The sequence below is a fragment of the Chrysemys picta genome, chromosome 24 (genome assembly GCF_011386835.1).
Source record: "Chrysemys picta bellii isolate R12L10 chromosome 24, ASM1138683v2, whole genome shotgun sequence".
NCBI classification, from domain to species: domain Eukaryota; kingdom Metazoa; phylum Chordata; order Testudines; family Emydidae; genus Chrysemys; species Chrysemys picta.
Window position 1 is genome coordinate 17,314,994 of NC_088814.1, and position 21,829 is coordinate 17,336,822.

Sequence of the window (21,829 nt, forward strand, 5' to 3'; positions counted from 1 at the left end):
TCCATTTCATACACAGACTCTTCAATTCATGATAAGAAACACTGATTATCTCTGAGCTGTTCAACTGGGTGATATCTTCCACCAATTCCTTAGTCACACTTTAACAGCTGCTCTAATAAAATGATCACTGCTAATTTGTTCCATCTAATTTTCAAGCATTCTTATGATTTGACCGTGAGCTAAATCTTATTCACTTATTTTTTGGGGAAAAAACACTGTCCCTTCTGTTTGGTAAAGGGACAGTCCCCAAACACAAGGCAGCCAGCCCCAATATACAAAATGAACAGGAAGATTATGTTTACTCTAGAATCAGGAATGACTCATGCAGGACAATAACAGGTATTTAAGCACGATGGAATTTCCTGTTGATATCCAGAGGTTATGAATAGATCAACCAAACTACAGCCAAGTGGCAGAATAGATAATATGGTCACTGAGCATTTTAAAGGAGTAGATATCAACAAGAGAAATTGTTTAGGATGGTTTAAGGATATATGGTAATAGAATTAGGATATAATGATGAGTCATGAGATGGAATTAAGCAAAGCACAATTTGGCCTGAATATCAGGAAACATTTCCAAGCAGTGAAATCTAGCTGATTATTCCAGTCAGCCAACAAAAGTAGTGGGACCCCTTCACTCGAGACATTTAAACTAGACTGAGCATTGGAGAGAACGAGCCTGCACTGGCCTCTGTGACCAGATGTTTGACATTGCATGTAGCAACACCTAGCAGATCTTTTCCATTGGAAAGTGGGGATTTATTTCTGTGGCCAGTCGTTGCTTGGCTTTTTCCCTTAGGACCACAAATCAAGAGAAACTCTCTTGTCACTTACCATTGTGGAATGCCAATTCTCAGGCTGTTCTTTCAAACTGCAAAGGATCTAGGGCCAGTTTTTCAGCAGGGCTCAGCAGCTTCCATTGAGAACATCTCCCTCCACCAAGAACAATGGAAGCTACTGTGTGAGGAGCCCTTTGAAAAATCCAGCCACCCTTTCATGTAAGTGTTATGCGTGCTGGGCTCTTACCTGACTGCCTAGCTCTGACAGCTTTTGGTGATGCATTTGCCAGGTGATCTAATTAGTATTGATTTCTCCAAAGCCTAGTGCAGCAGTGTGACTTTCAGCTACAGCAAAATACGTATGGAGCAAGGAACATTTTTCATTTCAACTCTGTAGTGAACCTGTGCATATGTACCACATGTAGCAGTATTCTTGATTAGTATCAGAGTGACAAGGAGACCAAAACCCACTGTATATGGGGCTTAACTTAAAATGAACAGCAACCTGGAAGTCCCCATTGCCTTCTACATAACATTCTTTTTACGCTTCCTAACCACTTCCCCCACTTGATTAGCTGCGAAGAACATGGAAAAATAATTGTAACACCTACTGGACAAGCTGTTGCTGGTGAAAGAAAGAATTCTGTCACTGGGCTGAGATCCTCTTGGCTTTCCTTATGACCGTTTATCTTACTGGTTCCATCTTTATCTTCTGGGTTAATAATGTAAAGCTGTTGGGATGAATCTTTGTCTGCTGCACCACTGTGTGTTATGATTGGCTGAGACAACAACTGGATTCCTGTAACATGTGAAGGAGGATCTGATATCTTGCTGGCTTTAGCTAGATCGTCCACACAGATGGACTGTGGGTTATCTGTGTCAGGAAGCGGTGCAGAACAAAGAGTGCTCTCCGCTGTTGCATTTAAATGCAGGTGAGAGGCTCTGGAGACAGCAGGAGGAAGTGCGGGCTGCAATGGGGCAGGCGCCAATAGATTAGGAAGGTGCGGTTCTTCTGTAGGTTCAGAGACTTGCTGTACTTTGCTGAATTCAGACAATACCCTTAAAACAAAGTTTAGGCAAATAAAAAAAAAAGTGAATAGACCGAACAAAGTCTGCTACATCATTGGTTCTCAGAGGTCATGTGATTATAAAAATAAGTCCCCTCAGGGTTTCAGCCTCTGAAGTACTGTACAGCTTGAATGATCTACCCCATGCCATTTGTCTAGGTTCTAATAAATCCACTATACTTGTTTCATAGATTCTAAGGCCAGAAGGGACCATCGTGATCATCTACTCGGATCTCCTGCTCAGCACAGGCCCCAGGACTTCCCTTACTTTCTGTTTGAACTAGAGCATTTATTTTAGACAAGCAACCTATCCTGATTTAAAAGTTGCCAGGGCTCCTGGAAGGGTGAAGCAGAGCTACCAAATCACAAAGCTGGGGATAGATACCAGCTACCAAACCACTGGGGTGGATGAAGTGGTGGAGCCAGGACATCAACTCTTCAAGCTGTCCGCCCTCCATAGCCTCAGAAACCTGGAGTCCCAAGCAGCAGCAGAAATGCTACCATTGCACCAATCAAACTACATTTTCCCTATCCTTACTTGATTTTCCTCTTTAGAAGGTACTGTGTATCCAAACCCTGTGACATCACAGCATCTTGGTTGTCTATGGTTGCCAATTATGATAAACTGCTGTGTGTTAGCCCTGCACATCCATGTTAGAATTTACTGGAGATGAGGCATGATGTACCGCTTCTGTGTCAAGCTTGAGGACTGGAAAAAGGGGTATTCTGCACAGTCATGGAATGGCCTCTCCAAGTCAAAATGTGAGAGCTCCTCATTCACTCATGGGAATCACCACATTTATAAGAAAAATAAATGTTCAGGTAAAAATAATTTGCTTTCTATACCAAAGTGTTCAAAGCCAGCCCAACTAGAGAGTTGGGATACGTCCTTCAAACTATTCCTATCCTGAATATACTTGGGAGTTTGCTTTTAAACCACTCCTGAGTCATTACTTTTAACTGCTATTTATTGTAGGTCCCCCAGATAGCAATTGTGAAAAAACAGGACAGGGGGTGGGGAGTAACAGGTGCCTATATAAGAAAAAGTCCCAAAAAACGGGACTGTCCCTATAAAAACGGGACATCTGGTCACCCTACCAGAAGAGAGCTTTGCACATGTATTAGAATTACATATTGCAATTTTGCATGACTGCTTTGATCATGACGCATGTGCCTAGCTATGGTTTGTGTGTCAAATTTCCAATACCAATAAGTATTCATAGCTGTAAAAAGCAATTAGCAGCAGTGCTCTGGTCAGTCAAGAGACTGTTTCATGCTCCTTTGCTCTCAATTTTGATCTCAGCATAACCTCAAACCAAAAATCTTTCCATCATTAACCTAATCAAATCAAAATGGGTTCTCATAACCTCGAGAAATGAAAGGTTTTTTTGGAATCTAAAACTGGTGCCAATGTTGTTAATCAGGGCGATACATGAGGTGGAATTGAATCAAACTACGGTCTGCTGAACTCATGCTGGCTCTGCAGGGCTCTTGCCGTTTGTCAGTAATCTAAACATAGCTGACAAGACAATAGTCACAGCGTGACTTTTCTGACCACAGCCCCATTTTAAAACCAAACTCAACAAGAGGGTGTTTGCCTGTTTAGTTCTAGGTGAGACAACGCCCTTTTCATTTTGATGGTGACAGTGAGCATTTGCGGTCCAGCTGTTTCTGGTTTTGTCTCTGTCCTGACATGCAAGGGGTTCTACATAGCTAAATCAAAAGAAGGATTCAAACGAACTGTCTACAGGCTGCAAACACTGCAGCTCCTCTAAGTTACTGGAGAAATTAGAAATCTGTTTTTCTCATAGAGTCTGTGAACAGGGGAGTTTCAGTGGGAGTTCTGTTGGAGGAGGTTTTTGTATTTTGTGTATTGTATTTTGTAGTTATATGTGTGGAGGCTGGTAGGGGCAGTGTGCTGGGAGAGAAGCTGAGCCCTGACTGGGGGCGGGGCTTCTCTGCTTAGGGGTCCTATAAAGGTAGCCAGCCAGACAGGCAGCGACACAGACAGCTGCAGCGGTACAGGAGCCAGCAAACAGATGTAAACAGGGGTGTTTGCAGGGGAGACTAAGAGAGCTGGCAGAGGAATAGACAGGCTAGTGAAGGGAGTGGGTGGTGTTCTGCCAGTGTTCTGGTACCCGTTGGGGGTTTGTTTTGCTGTGGGTGGTGGGGGTTTGGTTTGGTTTGTGTTTCCCGGACTAACAGGTTTTAGGTGGGAAGGCTACGACCGATACAGAGGCAGCAGTGGAAGACACAATGAGGATGACTGGATGTGGAAGCTGCGGCATGTACATGATCCTAGAGGGGGTACCTGAAAAGAGTTTCGTCTGCATGAAGATCGAGCTGATGGAAGAAAAGATCCGAGGATTGGCGATGCAGGTGGAAACTCTGGTTGAGTTTAGAAGGGGTTCGAGCAGATGATGGAGCAAAGACATGAGGAGGCTGAAGGGAAAAACTCAGACTTGCAGATGGAAGCAGGACCAAAGAACTGAGGGGAGACTGCTGGGTGAGGAAAGTGGACAGTGGGAGCATGTGACTAAGAGAATCAGGCAGAGGAAAAGACAGGCTAGTGAAGGAGCAATAGAGCTCAGGAACAGGTTTGCGAAGTTGGAAAATGAAGAAGGGGCACAGCAGGTGCTCGCTGAAGGTGAGAGGGCAAGGAAGAGAAGAGCAGCTAGTTCTATAACAGGCCTGCACAACTCGTAAAGCGGCGAGGGCCATATTACTCCAAAGAAAACAGCTGAGGGCCGAACCCCCCCCAGCGCCACCCGCCCCCCCCAAAACACAATCCCCCCAGCGCGCCACCCAGCCCCCCTGAAACACAACTCCCCCCCCCAGCCCCGCCCGCCTTGCAAAAACAGCGGTATTGAACCTCGGTAATATGTTATAGCGGCCCCTAAGGTAGTATAATTAAGGTAAAAGAAAAATTTCTTTTTGCTAGAAGTAGAATAAGATCTTCCCCCCACTTTGTAATCAATTGCCCTGTTGAATGAATGAGGTGTGACTGAGGAAGGCATGAAAGGCAGCATCTCCAGACAGCTGCAACCCTTGGAGAGGGGATAGGAGCCAGACCAGATCAGTAGAACAGGTCAGCTACCGACTCGTAGCTCGTCTCCTCAGCCCCCAAACCCCCGCTCGCCTCCTCAGTCCCCCTCCCCCACCGCTGGCTCACCTGCCCCCTTGCTCGCCTCCTCAGCCCCCCCACCCCGGCCGCTGGCTCACCCGCCCCCCTGCCACTGCCCGCCCACTTGCCTCCTCAGCCCCCACGGCTCACCTGCCCCCCCCACCACTGCCCGCCCGCTTGCCTCCTCAGCCCCCCACCAGCGGCTCACCTGCCCCCCTCCCCCTCCTCACCTGCCCCCCCGCCACTGTCCGCCCGCTCACCTCCTCAGCCCCCCACTCCCCTGGCCAGTGATGAGCTGCCAAAATCTTAACCGGTTCCCTCCTCACCCCACAAGGGGGTTGTGGCCCGCCCCCAGGGACTCCTGCCCCATCCACCCCCCCCTTCCCTGTCCCCTGACTGCCCCCCGCCATCCCATCCAACCCCTCCTCTCATTCCTGATGGCCCCCCGGGACCTCTGCCCCATCCAACCACCCCTTCTCCCTGTCCCCTGACCGCCCCTGGAACCCCTGACTGCCCCCCGCCACCCCATCCAACCTCCCCTCTCCTTCCTGATGGCCCCCCCGGGACCCTTTCCCCCATTCAACCCCCCGTTCCTCACCCTCTGACCGCCCCGACCCAGCAGCTCACCTCTGCTCTGTCTCCGCCTCCCTCGGCCTGAGCGCAAAGCTGCCGCACCGCTTCTCTGCCCTCCCAGGCTTCCCGTGCGAACAGCTGATTTGCGGGAAGCCGGGGAGAGCGTTCAGGGCAAGAGGCAGAGCAGAGGTGAGCTGGGGCCAGCCGCCGGCTCACCTGCCCCCCGCCACTGCCCTCCCGCTCGCTTCCTCAGCACCCCTCCCTCAGCCGCTGCTTGCCTACTCCCCCCCCCCCCCACGGGCCGCACAGTGAGCCCACGTGGGCCATATGTTGTGCAGGCCTGTCCTGTAGGAAGAGGGGAAGAGTCAATGGAGATAACACCAAATATGAGCCCCAGGAGGATACAGGATGGGTTGCGGAGGATTGCAAGGGACAATAGAAATTGAGAGGACTTGCAGCCAGAGAGAACGGGATAGACCAGAGAATCGCACCATCACCAGGAAAAGGCAGGTCTACATGATTGGGGACTCCTTACTGAGAAGAATAGAAAGGCCTGTAACTAGAGTTGATCCAGAGAACAGAAGGGTGTGCTGTCTGGCAGGTGCTAAGATACGGGATGTGGACCTGAGGCTGAAAAGGATCCCAACGGAAGTGGGAAAGAATCTGCTGATTGTCCTTCATGAATGATACGGCTAGATTCTCGCTGGAACGTATTAAGGGAGACTATGCCATGCTGGGGAAGACGCTTAAGGAAATCAAGGCTCAGGTGATCTTCAGTTGGATTCTGCCTGTTCCTAGAGAAGGACAACAAAGGTGTGACAAGATTATGGCGATCAACAGATGGCTCAGGCAGTGGTGCTAGAAGGAGGGCTTTGGGATGTATAGCCACTGGGAAACATTCATGGACAGAGGACTGTTCTCTCGGGATGGACTTCACCTGAATAAGGAGGGAAATAGACTTCTAGGATGGAGGCTTGCACAACTGATTAAAAGAGCTTTAAACTAGGAATTTGGGGGAGATGGTTGGGAGATGTCCAGGTAATCTCCACGCCGGAATTTAACATTGAGAGGGAAGAAAACGAAGTAAGAAAGGATGCAGTTGTGGGTATGAGAATGGACATAAGGAGGAAGGATAGTGTAGATACCAGTCTAATAGGTGACACAGGCGGTAGAATGTCTGCCTAATTGGGTAAAGAATGTTAGTGAAGCCAAACAGAAAAAATTAATATGTTTGTACACTAATGCGAGGAGCCTAGGTAACAAAACGGAGGAACTAGAGCTACTGGTGCAGGAAGTGAAACCAGATATTATAGGGATAACAGAAACATGGTGGAATAGTAGTCATGACTGGAATACAGGTATTGAAGGGTATGTGCTGTTTAGGAAAGATAGAAATAAAGGCAAAGGTGGTGGAGTAGCATTGTATATCAATGATGAGATAGACTGTAAAGAAATAAGAAGTGATGGAATGGATAAGACAGTCTGTCTGGGCAAAAATCACATTGGGAAAGAAAGCTACTAGAGCCTCCCCTGGGATAGTGCATGGGGTGTGCTACAGACCGCCGGGATCCGATCTGGATATGGATAGAGACCTCTTTAATCTTTTTAATGAAGTAAACACTAATGGGAATTGTGTGATCATGGGAGACTTTAACTTCCCAGATATAGACTGGAGAACAAGTGCTAGTAATAATAATAGGGCTCAGATTTTCCTGGATGCGGTAGCTGATGGATTCCTTCACCAAGTAGTTGAAGAACCAACAAGAGGGAATGCCATTTTAGATTTGGTTTTGGTGAGTAGTGAGGACCTCATAGAAGAAATGGTTGTAGGGGACAACCTTGGTTCAAATGATCACGAGCTAATTCAGTTCAAACTAGATGGAAGGATAAACAAAAATAGATCTGGGACTAGGGTTTTTGATTTCAAAAGGGCTAACTTTAAAGAATTAAGGAAATTAGTTAGGGAAGTGGATTGGACTGAAGAACTTGGGGATCTAAAGGCGGAGAAGGCCTGGAATTACTTCAAGTCAAAGTTGCAGAAACTATCAAAAGCCTGCATCCCAAGAAAGGGGAAAAAATTCATAGGCAGGAGTTGTAGACCAAGCTGGATGAGCAAGCATCTTAGAGAGGTGACTAAGAAAAAGCAGAGAGCCTATAAGGAGTGGAAGATGGGATGGATTAGCAAGGAAAGCTACCTTATTGAGGTCAGAACATGTAGGGATAAAGTGAGAAAGGCCAAACGCCATGTAGAGTTGGACCTTGCAAAGGGAATGAAAATCAATAGTAAAAGGTTCTATAGCCATATAAATAAGAAGAAAACAAAGAAAGAAGTGGGACTGCTAAACACTAAGGATGGAGTGGAGGTTAAAGATAACCTCGGCATGGCCCAATATCTAAACAAATACTTTGCCTCAGTCTTTAATGAGGAGCTTAGGGATAATGGTAGGATGACAAATGGGAATGAGGATATGGAGGTAGATATTACAACATCTGAGGTTGAAGCCAAACTCGAACAGCTTAATGGGACTAAATCGGGGGGCCCAGATAATCTTCATCCAAGAATATTAAAGGAACTGGCACATGAAATTGCTGCAAGCCCATTAGCAAGAATTTTTAATGAATCAGTAAACTCAGGGATTGTACTGTACGACTGAAGAATTGCTAACATAGTTCCTATTTTTAAGAAAGGAAAAAAAGCGATCCGAGTAACTATAGCCCTGTTAGTTTGACATCTGTAGTATGCAAGGTCTTGGAAAATTTTTTGAAGGAAAGTAGTTAAGGACATTGAGGTTAATGGTAATTGGGACAAAATACAACATAGTTTTACAAAAGGTAGATCATGCCAAACCAACCTGATCTCCTTCTTTGAGAAGGTAATAGATTTTTTTAGACAAAGGAAACGCGGTGGATCTAATTTACCTCCATTTCAGTAAGGCATTTGATACGGTTCCACATGGGGAATTATTAGCTAAATTGGAAAAGATGGGGATCAATATGAAAATTGAAAGGTGGATAAGGAACTGGTTAAACGGGAGACTACAATGGGTCGTACTGAAAGATGAACTGTCAGGCTGGAAGGAGGTTACTAGTGGAGTTACTCGGGGATCGGTTTTGGGACCAATCTTATTTAATCTTTTTATTACCGCCCTTAGCACAAAAAGTGGGAATGTGCTAATAAAGTTTGTGGATGACACAAAGCTGGGAGGTATTGCTAATACAGAGAAGGACCGGAATATCATACAGGAAGATCTGGATGACCTTGTAAACTGGAGTAATAGTAATAGGATGAAATTTAATAGTGAAAAGTGCAAGATCATGCATTTAGGGATTAATAACAAGAATTTTGGTTACAAATTGGGGACACATCAGTTGGAAGTAACAGAGGAGGAGAAGACCTTGGAGTATTGGTTGATCACAGGATGACTATGAGTCGCTAATGTGATATGGCCGTTAAAAAAGCTAATGTGGTCTTGGGATGCATCAGGCGAGGTATTTCCAGTAAAGATAAGGAGGTGTTAGTACCATTATACAAGGCACTGGTGAGACCTCATCTGGAATATTGTGTGCAGTTCTGGTCTCCCATGTTTAAGAAGGATGAATTCAAACTGGAACAGGTACAGAGAAGGGCTAATAGGATGATCCGAGGAATATATATATATGGAGATATACCTATCTCATAGAACTGGAAGGGACCCTGAAAGGTCATCGAGTCCAGCCCCCTGCCTTCACTAGCAGGACCAAGTACTGATTTTGCCCCAGATCGGAATGGAAAACCTGTCTTATGAAAGGAGACTCAAAGAACTTGGCTTGTTTAGCCTAACCAAAAGAAGGCTGAGGGGGAGATATGATTGTTCTTTATAAATATATCAGAGGGATAAATATCAGGGAGGGAGAGGAATTATTTAAGCTTAGTACCAATGTGGACACAAGAACAAATGGATATAAACTGCACATTAGGAAGTTTAGACTTGAAATTAGATGAAGGTTTCTAACCATTAGAGGAGTGAAGTTCTGGAACAGCCTTCCAAGGGGAGTAGTGGGGGCAAAAGACATATCTGGCTTCAAGACTAAGTTTGATAAGTTTATGGAGGGGATGGTATGATGGGATAGCCTACTAATTTTGGCAGTTAATTGATCTTTGATTATTAGCAGGTAAATATGTCCAATGGTCTGTGATGGGATGTTAGATGGGGTGGGATCGGAGTTACTACAGAGAATTCTTTCCTGGGTGCTGGCTGGTGAGTCTTGCCCACATGCTCAGGGTTTAGCTGATCGCCATATTTGGGGTCGGGAAGGAATTTTCCTCCAGGGCAGATTGGCAGAAGCCCTGGAAGTTTTTCGCCTTCCTCTGCAGCGTGGGGCACGGGGCACTTGCTGGAGGATTCTCTGCACCTTGAGATCTTTAAATCACGATTTGAGGACTTCAGTAGCTCAGACATAGGTTAGGGGTTTGTTACAGGAGTGGGTGGGTGAGATTCTGTGGCCTGTGCTGTGAAGGAGGTCAGACTAGATGATCATAACGGTCCCTTCTGACCTTAAAGTCTATGAGGAGACAAGGGTACCAGCCAGGAGTCAATCACCCAGCAGGAGTGTTCTGAAAGACAGCTGACTAACCAGGCAGGCCTACATCCTCAAAGGTATTTAGGCACCTACCTTCCATAGATTTCAGTTGATCTGGGCTGCAGTCACTTTATTTGGCAGGAAGACTCCAGTCAAGCCTTGTAATATGCTTTCCTTTTGCCTTTCCACACCCCATGAGGGAAAAGATATTGGTTTGGGGAGAGACATGTGAAGGGGAGAATGGTAGGTTTTCTGCTTTTGAGAGAGAGGATGAAACGCAGGGGTAAAGAGGAGGGTTAAGAAACCCTCAGCAAAGAGCATTCTCAGATACTTACTCTTGCAGAGAACTGTCTAAATCCTCTGCGTTTGCTGCCCCTAAATCAGAGTCATACGACAGCGGTTCCTCACACCTATCAGGACTTCTAGTGCAGTTGGCCTGCAGGAGGCCATCAGAGCCCAGGCTGGAGGACAGCTGGGATGAACTCGTAGTGTTAAGGCTTAGCGTGGAGCATGTAAGTTTACTTTGGTCCTCATTTTTACTGAGGGGCAATATGTTGGGTTGAGCTTCAATATCATCAGATCCCGAAGAACGTGAGACCAGACCCAGGGACTCCTTTCTTTGGGATTCAGAATTAGAGGATGTTAGATGCTCCAGAAGCTCCGAAACAGGACACAGACCAGACAGGGACAAGGGCGTTATAGTCCATTCATTTAAAACTGCTGATTTATAGGACAGTTCGAAGGTCAGGGAAGTTAACCCTTGCAAGAAGCTAAGCAGAAATTCACATTCCTCTGCATCCAGCAGCAGGGCTGTCGTCTGATAATACTCAGGCAGCCTGGACTTCTCTTGTAGCAGTAACTTCAAATAACACTCCATGAGGCCATCATTCAAGGCAAGCCTTAACCAGGCACGGCAGCGCCCCACGTCAGTGCTGATAAAATTTAACTGTTCCAGCTCTAAAATGATGTTTCTAGGGGAGGAAAGAACAGAACATGTTAACAACTGCATTGTGAGAGCATTGCAATGTACAGACTGTGGAGGGGGGCAGATGCACTTCACGAAAGCACAGACTGCCAGAGGGAGGGTCAGGAGATGCAGCACACCAGGGAGGAAGGAGGCAGCCCCAGGATGGGGCAGAAGCCGAGATAGGCATTTCCAGTATTGTCATTTGACCTGCGCAGTGAGACATCGCATTCCTAGCCATCGACTGCACCTCATGTCTCTTTCTAAAATGATAAAAAATAGGGCTTGTTGGAAGTTTTCAGTCAAAACTTTTTCTACGGAAAACGGGGGTTGGATGATTTCTGGTTTTGCGCAAAGAGCATCTGTTTTCTGTGGGAAATACTGATTTGCATCAAAAGCCCAAACTCTTGAAAACCAAAATATTTTGATTTGGAAATGCTGCCACAGCACCTCTATGGCAGTGGTTCTAAACCAGGGGTCTGGGTAGGGCTGTCCTTAGGGGCCCTATGCAGAACTATTAAACTGGTGCCCCTATGCCTGACGGCAGCCCATGTGTATTTTAGAGAAGGGGGGTCTTTTGAAGGATTTATTTAAAAAACTGTATGTCTGAAGATCCAAGCATTTAAGGCTAAAGATGAATACTCAGATTGTGCATCTAAAAATCTATGCAAGGATTTTTTAGAGATGTGATTTTATAATCTTCAGCAACACACTAATGACATTTTTAAAGCAAATTTTAAACTATGGTCCTGTAGACTAACATGTTCTGAGTAAAAGGCGAAAGATTTATACAATCTGAAAAGAAACCAGTATTACAGTAATTCACAACTGTTTTTGTTAGGGCCTTGGCTACACTTGCAGATGTACAGCGCTGAGAGTTAAACCTGACTTTGTGCAGCTGAGTAGGGAAAGCGCTGCAGTCTGTTCACACTGACAGCTGCCCAGCGCACTGTCGTGGCCACATTTGCGGCAATTGCAGCGCTATTGGGAGCGGTGCATTATGGGCAGCTATCCCACAGAGCACCTCTTCCCATTCTGGCGCCGTGGGTTGTGGGAAGGGGGCGTGGGTGTGGGGGATTCTGGGTCCTGTCCCAATGCCCCGTGATGCATCGCTTCGCATCCCAGAAATCCCTTTGTTTCCGTCCACCTTTGGCGCCATCTTTCAACGGTTTCTGTGCAGCGCGATCTGTCTGCAGGAAATGGAGCCCGAATTGCTGAGGCGTATGCTGACGAGTCTCGCCAGCACGTCACGTTTGGCTATCGAACTATTCCTTAAGATCCAAAGTGACAGTGAGAGTGACGGTGAGGATTCCGACGATGCTATCGAGACGCGTAACGCGTACAACACGAAATTGCTTGTGGCATTCACGGACATGCTTAGCACCGTGGAACGCCGCTTTTGGGTTCGGGAAACAAGCACGGAGTGGTGGGATCACATCGTCATGGAAGTCTGGGATGACGAGCAGTGGCTGCAGAACTTTTGGATGAGAAAAGCCACTTTCATGGGACTGTGTGAGGAGCTTGCCCCCACCCTGCGGCGCAAGGACACAAGATTGAGAGCTGCCCTGCCAGTGGAGAAGCGGGTGGCTATTGCAATCTGGAAGCTGGCAACTCCAGACAGCTACCGGTCAGTCGCAAACCAGTTTGGAGTGGGAAAGTCGACCGTTGGAATCGTGTTGATGCAAGTTTGCAAGGCCATTAATCGCATCCTACTCAGAAGAACCGTGACTCTGGGTAACGTGCAGGAAATAGTGGATGGCTTTGCACAAATGGGGTTCCCTAACTGTGGAGGGGCGATAGATGGGACGCACATTCCTATTCTGGCACCACCCCACCTAGGATCCGAGTACATTAATCGGAAGGGGTATTTCTCTATGGTTCTCCAGGCGCTTGTGGGCGTTTCATTGACATTAACACAGGCTGGCCTGGAAAGGTGCATGACGCATGCATCTTTCGGAACACTTGGCTGTTCAGGAAGATGCAGGCCGGGACTTTTTTCCCAGAGCGGAAGATCACGGTAGGGGAAGTTGAAATGCCCATTGTGATCCTTGGAGATCCCACTTACCCATTAATGCCGTGGCTCATGAAACCCTACACAGGGAGCCTTGACAGCAGCAAGGAACGGTTTAACTACAGGCTGAGCCGGTGCCGAATGACTGTGGAGTGTGCCTTTGGCCGTTTAAAAGCCCGCTGGCGATCTCTGTATGGGAAGCTGGACTTGGCCGAAAGCAGCATCCCCGGGGTTATATCCGCGTGCTGTGCCCTCCATAATATTTGTGAAGGGAGGGGTGAAAGCTTCACTCAGGCATGGACCTCCGAGGTTCAAAACCTGGAGGCTGAATTTGCACAGCCAGAGAGCAGGGCTATTACAGGGGCCCAGCGCGGGGCTGCAAGGATTAGGCATGTCTTGAGGGAGCAATTTGAGGCTGAAAACCAGCAGTGATATCTGGTGCCCTGCACAGGAGTGAAGTGCAGTAGCTCCAATCTTTAGGAATCAGTGTCTGCTTAGCAGACAAGCAGACTTGCAGTGCCTGTTTATTTCCTGGGCTAAGGAGTCTTTTACTTTATGCAATAATAAAGAATGTTTTCAAAGCCAAAAATCCATTTATTGAAAAGAAAAAAAAATCCATTTATTGAAAAGAAACAAGGGGGTGGAGTGGGGAACAGAGCAATCACAGATTCGTGTATGTCCTGTCTGGTGTGCTGTGCAGTGAGTGCTGCACCTCAGGATAGCTATTCTGCATGGTGATAGGGGTTGAGTTCAGAGGGTAAGTGTCGTGGTTTTCAGGGTTGGGTGGTGAAGATACTGGTGTTGGAGGCAGCGGATGGCGTGAAGAACACGGAAGTTGGGGAAAGTGGGTTGGAGGTGACAGTGGGGCACAACGGAAAGAGTTTTGGGACAAGGGCTGTAGGGGGGGTGGCGTTTGCGTTTTCGGTACTGCTCCTCTTTCTGCACGGCTACCAGCTCCTGGATAGCGTCTGCTTGGCGCTCCAGGATGCTGATGAGCCTATCAGTGCTTTGCTGCCGGTGCGCGGTGCTTTGCCGCCGGTGCGCTGCGTTTTCCTGGCAGATCCTGCTTTCGCTCTCCCTCCAGTCCTGTGCCTTCTCGTTCTCTTTAATAGATTGCCGCATCACTTCTTGCAGCATGTCTTCTTTGCTTTTTCGCGGTCTCTTCCTGAGTCTTTGCAGTCTCTGAGCAGGCGATAAGAGGGACGGCTGAGGTCTCAAGGTTGATGCAGCTGTATAGGCAAAACGTAACATTTAACAGAGGCAGCAATGTTTATACCAGACAGAGTAATGATTCCCCCCGCACTTAAGGAGTAGAAAACACACAGCATCTACACAATAGCATAATTTTCCTGTCCGAAACAGAGCACACACATCCCACGGGAGCCTCAAAATGGTGAGTAATAGGGACTGATTGTTTCAGGGCTGCACTGTCCTCTGGGTTTCTGTGCCTTGGGGAGAGCCAACAGCTTCAGGGGGCACCTACACTGAACACTGTCCCAACATTTTCCACAGGAGTTCGTCCTGGACGATATCTCGCTGCTGAGGGTGACCTGGGAAGCAAGGGAGGGTCTTCTACTGCAATGCGGCTTCCGCCCTGGCCCATATGCAGCTTGCCTGTGTGCAGCAATGGTCCCCCCGCCCCTCGCGGCACAGTGGTGCGGACACGTTAGCCTGGCTGGGACAAGGACCACGGTGGCTCTCCCTATAAACCTGCGCAAGCGCATTGCACACGTTCTGGATGAGACATTCGAAGAGATTACCGAGGCTGATTACCGCGATGTGATAAACCACATCAATGCACTATACCGCATCTAGGCATGCATGCTTAACCCTCCTCTCCCAAAGAGCCCGGACCGAAAAAATTCCTTCTCGAAAAAAAAAACACGCTTACCGGGAACCTGCTCTTCTGTTTGTCCTCCACCAAGTACCGGCCGCTGTGACTGGTTACCATCCTCCTGGCTCAAGAAGAGCTCCTGGCTGCATGGCTGCAGGGATTCCGGGGTGTCTCCAGGCAGCCCACCACCATCACTCCCGTTTTCCTCCTTCTCCTCCTCCTCCTCCCCCCCCCCCCCCACTGGCTCTGAAGTGTCCATGGTGGTGCTTGGAGTGGAGGTGGGGTTAACCCCAAGTATCGCATCCAGCTCCTTGTAGAATCTGCAGGTCGCAGGGGGAGCACCCGAGCGGCTGTTTGCGTCGCGGGCTTTGCAGTAGGCACTCCACAGCTCCTTCACTTTAATCCTGCACTGCAGGGCGTCCCGGTCATGGCCCCTTTCCATCATGTCCTTTGATACCTTCCCAAAGGTATCCTAATTCCTACGGCTGCAGCGCAGCTGGGACTGGACAGCTTCCTCCCCCCAAACACTGATGAGGTCCAGCAACTCGCCATTGCTCCATGCTGGGGCTCGCTTGGCGCGTGGAGGCATGGTCACCTGGAAAGATTTGCTGATAGCACTCCACGCCACGCCGGGCTGAGCAAACAGGAAGGGGATTTTTAAAATTCCCAGGGAATGTAAAGGGTCGGTCACATGGTTGGTTACCTGAGGCCAGGGCAGTAGAGTTTGAACTGATGACCAGAGTGGCTAGAACAGGCATTGTGGGATACTGTCGAATAATTCTGGAGGCCATTCACAGCGCATTGGGTGGCCACACTGGCGCCGCAGCGCTGCACTCGCTATTCCTCTCGGAGAAGTGGAGGACATGCAGCGCTGCAACCAAGGAGATACAGCGCTGCAAATGCCTTGCCAGTGTGGACAGGGAGTGAGTTACAGTGCTGGGGGAGGCTTTACAGCGCTGTAACTTGCAAGTGTAGCCAAGGCCTAGGAAATTCAGAAACTGTCAGTATATACCTAGGGGTTGGCAAATGCCAGTTAAATGGCTTCATTATCACTTGAATGGCTCTTTAACAGTTTCAATGTTGTGCTAATATGTCTGGCAGGCTATTTAACTTTTAAGTACTAGATCCCCTCCTGAGGAGATTCACCAGGCTGCAGCAGCCAGCTGTGGTGGGTGCTTGCAGGAAGGGTCAGAACAGGGATAGGAAGAGCAGATGGGTGGACACCAGGGATGCCCCAAATTTTCAGGTGCCCGATGCAGCTGTGTATGCTGCATATGCCTAAGGACGGCCCTGGGTCCGGGGGCCCCTGAGGGGCTACAAGCGGATTTCAGGGGTTCCATCAAGCACCTCTGGCATTAGACTTGCTACGGCTCAGGCAGATAGCTGAAGTCCTGCCACGTGGGACTGCAGCCCAGGTCCCCAAGTCCTACCACCCGCCTGATCAACTTAGCTTCGCGGGGCCCCCTATGGTGTGGGACCACGGGCATTGCCCTCCTTGCTTCCCCCAACACCGGCCCTGGCTTTTATATGCAGAAAAACAGCTGTTGTGGGACAGCTGGGCTGTGGAGTTTTTATAGCATGTTGACGGGGAGGGCCTCATAAAGAAAAAGGTTGAGAACCCCTGCTCTATGGGACGGGCTCCCTGGCTGGACTACATCTCCCATGAGGCACTGCCTCTCCTCTCCAAGAATGGGGAGGAGCTCCCATCTTTGCTGCTCTTTTGTCTGGAGACCATTTTCTGGTGTCCTGACTGGATATTCACAATGGCAACGGCAAACTTAATTATCTGAAAGGAATTAAAAAGTAAAATGGGCAGAATACTGTGAAATGCAGCAAAACTTGCTGAGACACAAAACCAGCCGGCTCCACGACTGGTTCTTTTCCAAAGGTGAAGGCATTTCTGAACTAGGTACAAGGAGGGAGGGGGTGTTTCAATGACAAGCTCCTTCATGCACATTGTTCCACCAGCAGCTCCTATGCGTGCCCAGCACCTTCTCTAGGCAGGGAAAGATGCAGGGAAGCCACAAAGTGGCAGAGCTTCTTTTTTCCCCTCACTGATTAATCAAAACCAACAGATTTCAAATATTTCCCCCCAAAAATCTAATGATGACACTAGTCCTTGGTCCCAGCTCACATTTCAGTTGGTGGTACCGAGGGCATATTAAACGTCATTGGAAAAGAGTGTGGGTCTTTTTGTTCATTTTTAAAAACAAAGGCGTAAATGTTCAAAGGCACAAAAATGTCTCCCAGAGTGTGTGAAAAGTGGATGTCTTTGACTCTTTCATAACTCAAACAGCTAAGGGAATCTGGATGAAACTTTCCAAAAACATATGCTTTTGGGCTAAGATTCTGTCCAGAAGGTAAATGTTTCAAAAACTCATTAGCATACAAAAATAGCAAATAAGAACAGCTAGCTCTTATCTAGTGCTTTTCATCAAGAGATCTCAAAGCGCTTTATGGAGGAAATCAGTACCATTATACCCATTTTACAGATGGGAAAACTGAGGCACAGAAAGGGGGATACAACCTGACCAAGGTCACCAAGCAGGGAATGGAATCCAGGCCTCCTGAGTCCCTGCCCAGGCCACAACAATTTTACAACCTTGACTACAGGGTTCACTACATTGCAATAAACTCCCTAGAATACAATGGCCAACTTTCTCAATGGGCTGTCTTATATGCTACCCACATATGCTCGGAAACTGCAGGTAGCACACCATGGTGCTCTCCTTATTTAGCAGTGCTTCTTGAACAGAGCAACGGAGGGCAGTGGATCCTCATTTGGGTGCAATTTGAGCTACTGATTTTGATCTATAAAGTCCCAATAAATGTGCGGGTTTCTGGTTATCTGCTGGCCCATCTACTCTACAACAATGGAGTCAAGGAGCCTGCTTATCATAGGATGTCCCTTGACCTGGTTACAACACAGTTCCTGCTTGTAGTACTGTAGACAAACCCATAACCAGGACTGGCCTGAGGGAAAATGGCGCCCTAGGCGAACTTGTATCTTGGTGCCCCGGCCCACATGGGTGTGGTGCCCCCCCATTGACCCTGGCCCCCATGGCTGCCCCCTTCGCCCCTCTCCTGTGCCCATGTGGGGAAACTGACCTGGATGCACAGAGCAGCTGGCATTGCTGCTCACTCCCCCACCCCAAACGCTGCTCCTCTGTGCACCCCTAAGGGGCTGTGGGGAGCGGTGTCAGGACTCACTGCATCCAGGTCACTTTCCCCACCTGGACTGCATAAGGGAAGGACAGGAGAGCAGAGCCCAGCTGGGGGAAGTGACCTGGATGCATAGAGCGCTTGGCAGGGGGTGCCTGGATGCACCGCTTGCTGCCACCCCCCACACCTCCAAGTCCCTCTGCCTGTAGGAAGCAGGGAGAAATCTGGAACACCCCCCACCTCCCCAATGCAGTGCTCCCCTGCCAGCCGGGAGCAGTTTCTGACTCTACACCGGCAGCACGCTCCTCTGTGCTGCTGTATGGCACCCCCTTGACCATGGCACCCCTGAGCGAGGCCGGCCCTGACCTTAACCATGGAGCAAAGTGGGCTAAAGCTGTGGGCGTTTCTCCTGACTCAGAACTGTTTTTATTGAAGACTGAGCCTGAGGGGATGTCTACACTGCAATATCAGACTCTCAAGCACATACACGGCGGGCCCAGGCCAGCTGACTTGAGCTCGCTGGGCTCAGATTTCAGGGCTATTAAATTGCAGTGTAGAAGTTCAGGCTCAGGCTGGAGCCGGGGTTTTGAGACTCCGCATGGGTGAGTTTCTCCTGCCCAAATGTCTACACTGCAATTTTTAGCCCTGCCGCCTGAGTCAACTGACCTGGGTTTTGAGTCTCATGTTCTTGATCGCAGTGTAGACGTACCCTTAGGGGCCATTTCCTTCCCTATGACCCATCCCAACAACTGCGATGCGCTCAGTGATTAAGATCTGGGAGCTGAGAAGAGGGTATGGTCCCAAGGAGTCCCTTTACTCTGGCACTTGCTTCCCCCATTGGTCCCACACAGCCCAAATCTGCTGATCTTCCAGACCCCTTCCATGGTCCGTGTTCCCTCAAGCTTCTGGCAGAGGGGGGTGAAGTATTCGGAGAGAGGGTGGGATGAGGGGCAGTTAGTCCTTTTGAGTTGGCCATGTGTCTACTGACTGCTCCATGAACTGCGTGGCTTTTAACATACGTAAATGTACCAAGGAATCAACAGGCTGTAAGTGACTGTAAGATGGAAGCTCCTCACCTGTGCGTGATGGTTTTCAGCAAGCCCCAGAAGACGGGCTGGGGAAGAGGTGCACGGCCACATGTTTTTTTCCCTTTTCCTCCAGCCTCTGTTTTTATGTACTTCGCCTTCAGTCCATGCACAAACACAGCCTCTAGTGCACAGCACAGGGCATTAGCATCGTCAGTGTCACTGGTTACAACGGCATCGGAGGTTACATACTGTTTCTGCAATCCCTTGATGGAACTCACCAACTGCTTCTTGATCAACTACAGGATAAAGCATGTGGATTTGTGTTATAAGAACAGCTCGCTTCAAAAAGGATCCCTTGTAATATAGCTCCCGCACACTAAAGAAAACAGGCTCCACATTGTTTTTGTGAAGCTCTTGTGTCTCAGGTTTTCCTTTTGTCCACCCCCAGTGACCCATTGTTTTGCAGAGAGCCTGCAGCACACTCCCTTTAAGTGCTTTCCTAGCTGTAGTCAATTTGCTTGAAAGAAAAATCATTTCTTTCCTAGGCTGTGTCTTCACTAGAAACGTTGCAGCTGTGCCACTGTAGTACTTCAGTGTAGACACTTATTACAGTGACGGGAGGGGTTCTCCCATTGCTGCAGTCAGGGGAGCTGGCACAATGTGTACAGTGGGGGGTACAGAGAGCCACTGAACCAAACTGTAAACCCTGCATATGATGGAAACCGCCTCAAGCCCGGGGGTGCTGCCACACCGCCATTTCCAGCACCTATGGCTCTAGTTAACCCACCTTCCTGTGAGGCGCTAGCTAGGTCAACGGAAGAATTCTTCTGTTGACCTAATGCTGTCTACAGAGGTTAGGTTAGCTTAACTACATCAATCACACCCCGGAGCAACATAGCTGGGTCAACCTAACATTTTAGTCAAGTATCAGAGGGGTAGCCGTGTTAGTCTGGATCTGTAAAAAGCAACAGAGTCTCCTGTGGCACCTTTAAGACTAACAGATGTATTGGAGCATAAGCTTTCGTGGATGAATACCCACTTCGTTGGATGCATGTGGGCATTCACCCACGAAAACTTATGCTCCAATACATCTGTTAGTCTTAAAGGTGCCACAGGACTCTAACTTTTTAGTGTAGACACTTGTTTGGGATAAACAGAGGATTACAGGAGTATGAGAAACACTGCACAAACAGGAAAATGCTTAAAAACAGGATGTGAAATAACTACTGGACTCACACAGAAGAATAACCACAACAGTTGATCAATTAGAACTTGTCTCGCTATCAGAAATCAAGCCTAGTTCATCATGTTGTGTGTGGTGTTAACAAGGCTTGGCTGTGTTAAACAGTTAAAGGGACACATCAGGTAGTCACCCAAGAATGTGACCTAGCAGCTGTTTTTTGGAAGGTGGGTTCTGGTGCGTGCTATTCCCCTCGGAGCTTTTAAGCAGGCATTACAGTGATACCATAAGAATTCTGCACACCAAGGGTTCGATTTTATTCTTACTTACACTGTGTAAATAAGGAGCAACTTCAATGAGGCTAACAGATTTACATTGGTGTAAATCATCTTCACATAGACCACTACTGAACCCAGAGGCCTTAATGAGGTTTATATTTAAAATGAAAGCTTAACTCCCCCACGGGAGCTTCAGCTAACTTTGATAAGGCCCCAGCAGAGCTTGCAAACATTTCTAGCTTAAAAATTGATCATCTAACCAAAGATAAAAGGCGGAGAAACTGAGGATGAGGTGTGTTTTTAAGATAGAATTGTTTTTTAACATCCTACATAGAAAAAGGGAATATGCCCCTTCTCTCTCTTTATCCCATATTTCAGTACTGTCTTCCAAAAGAAATTCTTATAATAGAATCATAGAAGATTAGGGTTTGAAGGGACCTCAGGAGATCATCTAGTCCAAAGCCCTGCTCAAAGCAGGACCAACCCCAACTAAATCATCCCAGCCAGGGCTTTGTCAAGCTGGGCCTTAAAAACCTCTAAGGATGGAGATTCCACCACCTCCCTAGGGAAGTGGTCTCCGAAGTGGGGTGCGCGCACCCCAAAGGGTGCGCAAGAGGATCCTTGGAGGTGCACGGCAGGAGGAGTGGTTTTTTTTTCTTTTTTCTTCATCAGGTGGGAGTCCAAGCGGCTTTTTTATTTTTGCTTCAGCAAAAATGGTCGAGCCAGCACAGCATGGGGTGCGTGCTCAAAATTTTTTTACGGATAAGGGTGCACGATCAAAAAAGTTTGGAGACCACTGCTCTAGGAAACCCATTCCAGTGCTTCATCACCCTCCTAGGGAAATAGTTGTTCCTAATATCCACCTGAGACCTCCCCCACTGCAACTTGAGACAATTGCTCCTTGTTCTGTTATCTGCCACCACTGAGAACAGCCGAGCTCCATCCTGTTTGGAACCCCCCTTCAGGTAGTTGAAGGCTGCTATCAAATCCCCCCTCACTCTCCTCTTCTGCAGACTAAATAAGCCCAGTTCCCTCAGCCTTGCCTCATAAGTCACGTGCCCCAGACCCCTAATCATTTTCTACACCCTCCGCTGCACTCTCTCCAATTTTTCCACATCCTTTCTGTAGTGGGGGCCCCAAAACTGGACGCAGTACTCCAGATCCACCGTGGCCTCATCAGTGCCAAATAGAGGGGAATAATCACTCATCTGCTGGTAATGCTCCTACTAATGGTCCCTTTCTGCAGAACTGCTGCTTAGCCAGTCGG

The 21,829-nt window shown here is 48.2% G+C and overlaps 1 protein-coding gene across 17 annotated transcripts in view; it reads right to left on the reverse strand.

Annotated features, from left to right (window-relative positions):
• The window catches only part of PLEKHM1 (pleckstrin homology and RUN domain containing M1), a 68,688-nt gene that overhangs the window by 20,619 nt on the left and 26,240 nt on the right, over nucleotides 1-21,829 (reverse strand). For all 17 annotated transcript variants that reach the window (XR_010594776.1, XR_010594775.1, XR_006173136.2 and 14 more), the window contains 3 exons: nucleotides 19,153-19,400; nucleotides 10,441-11,076; nucleotides 1,393-1,840 (listed from right to left, as the gene is read on the reverse strand). Coding sequence is in view for 9 of the 17 variants with exons in the window: in XM_008167592.3 (XP_008165814.2) it covers nucleotides 1,393-1,840; nucleotides 10,441-11,076; nucleotides 19,153-19,400 (1,332 nt within the window). In the remaining 8 variants the exon portion in view is untranslated. The remainder of the gene's footprint in view (nucleotides 1-1,392; nucleotides 1,841-10,440; nucleotides 11,077-19,152; nucleotides 19,401-21,829) is intronic.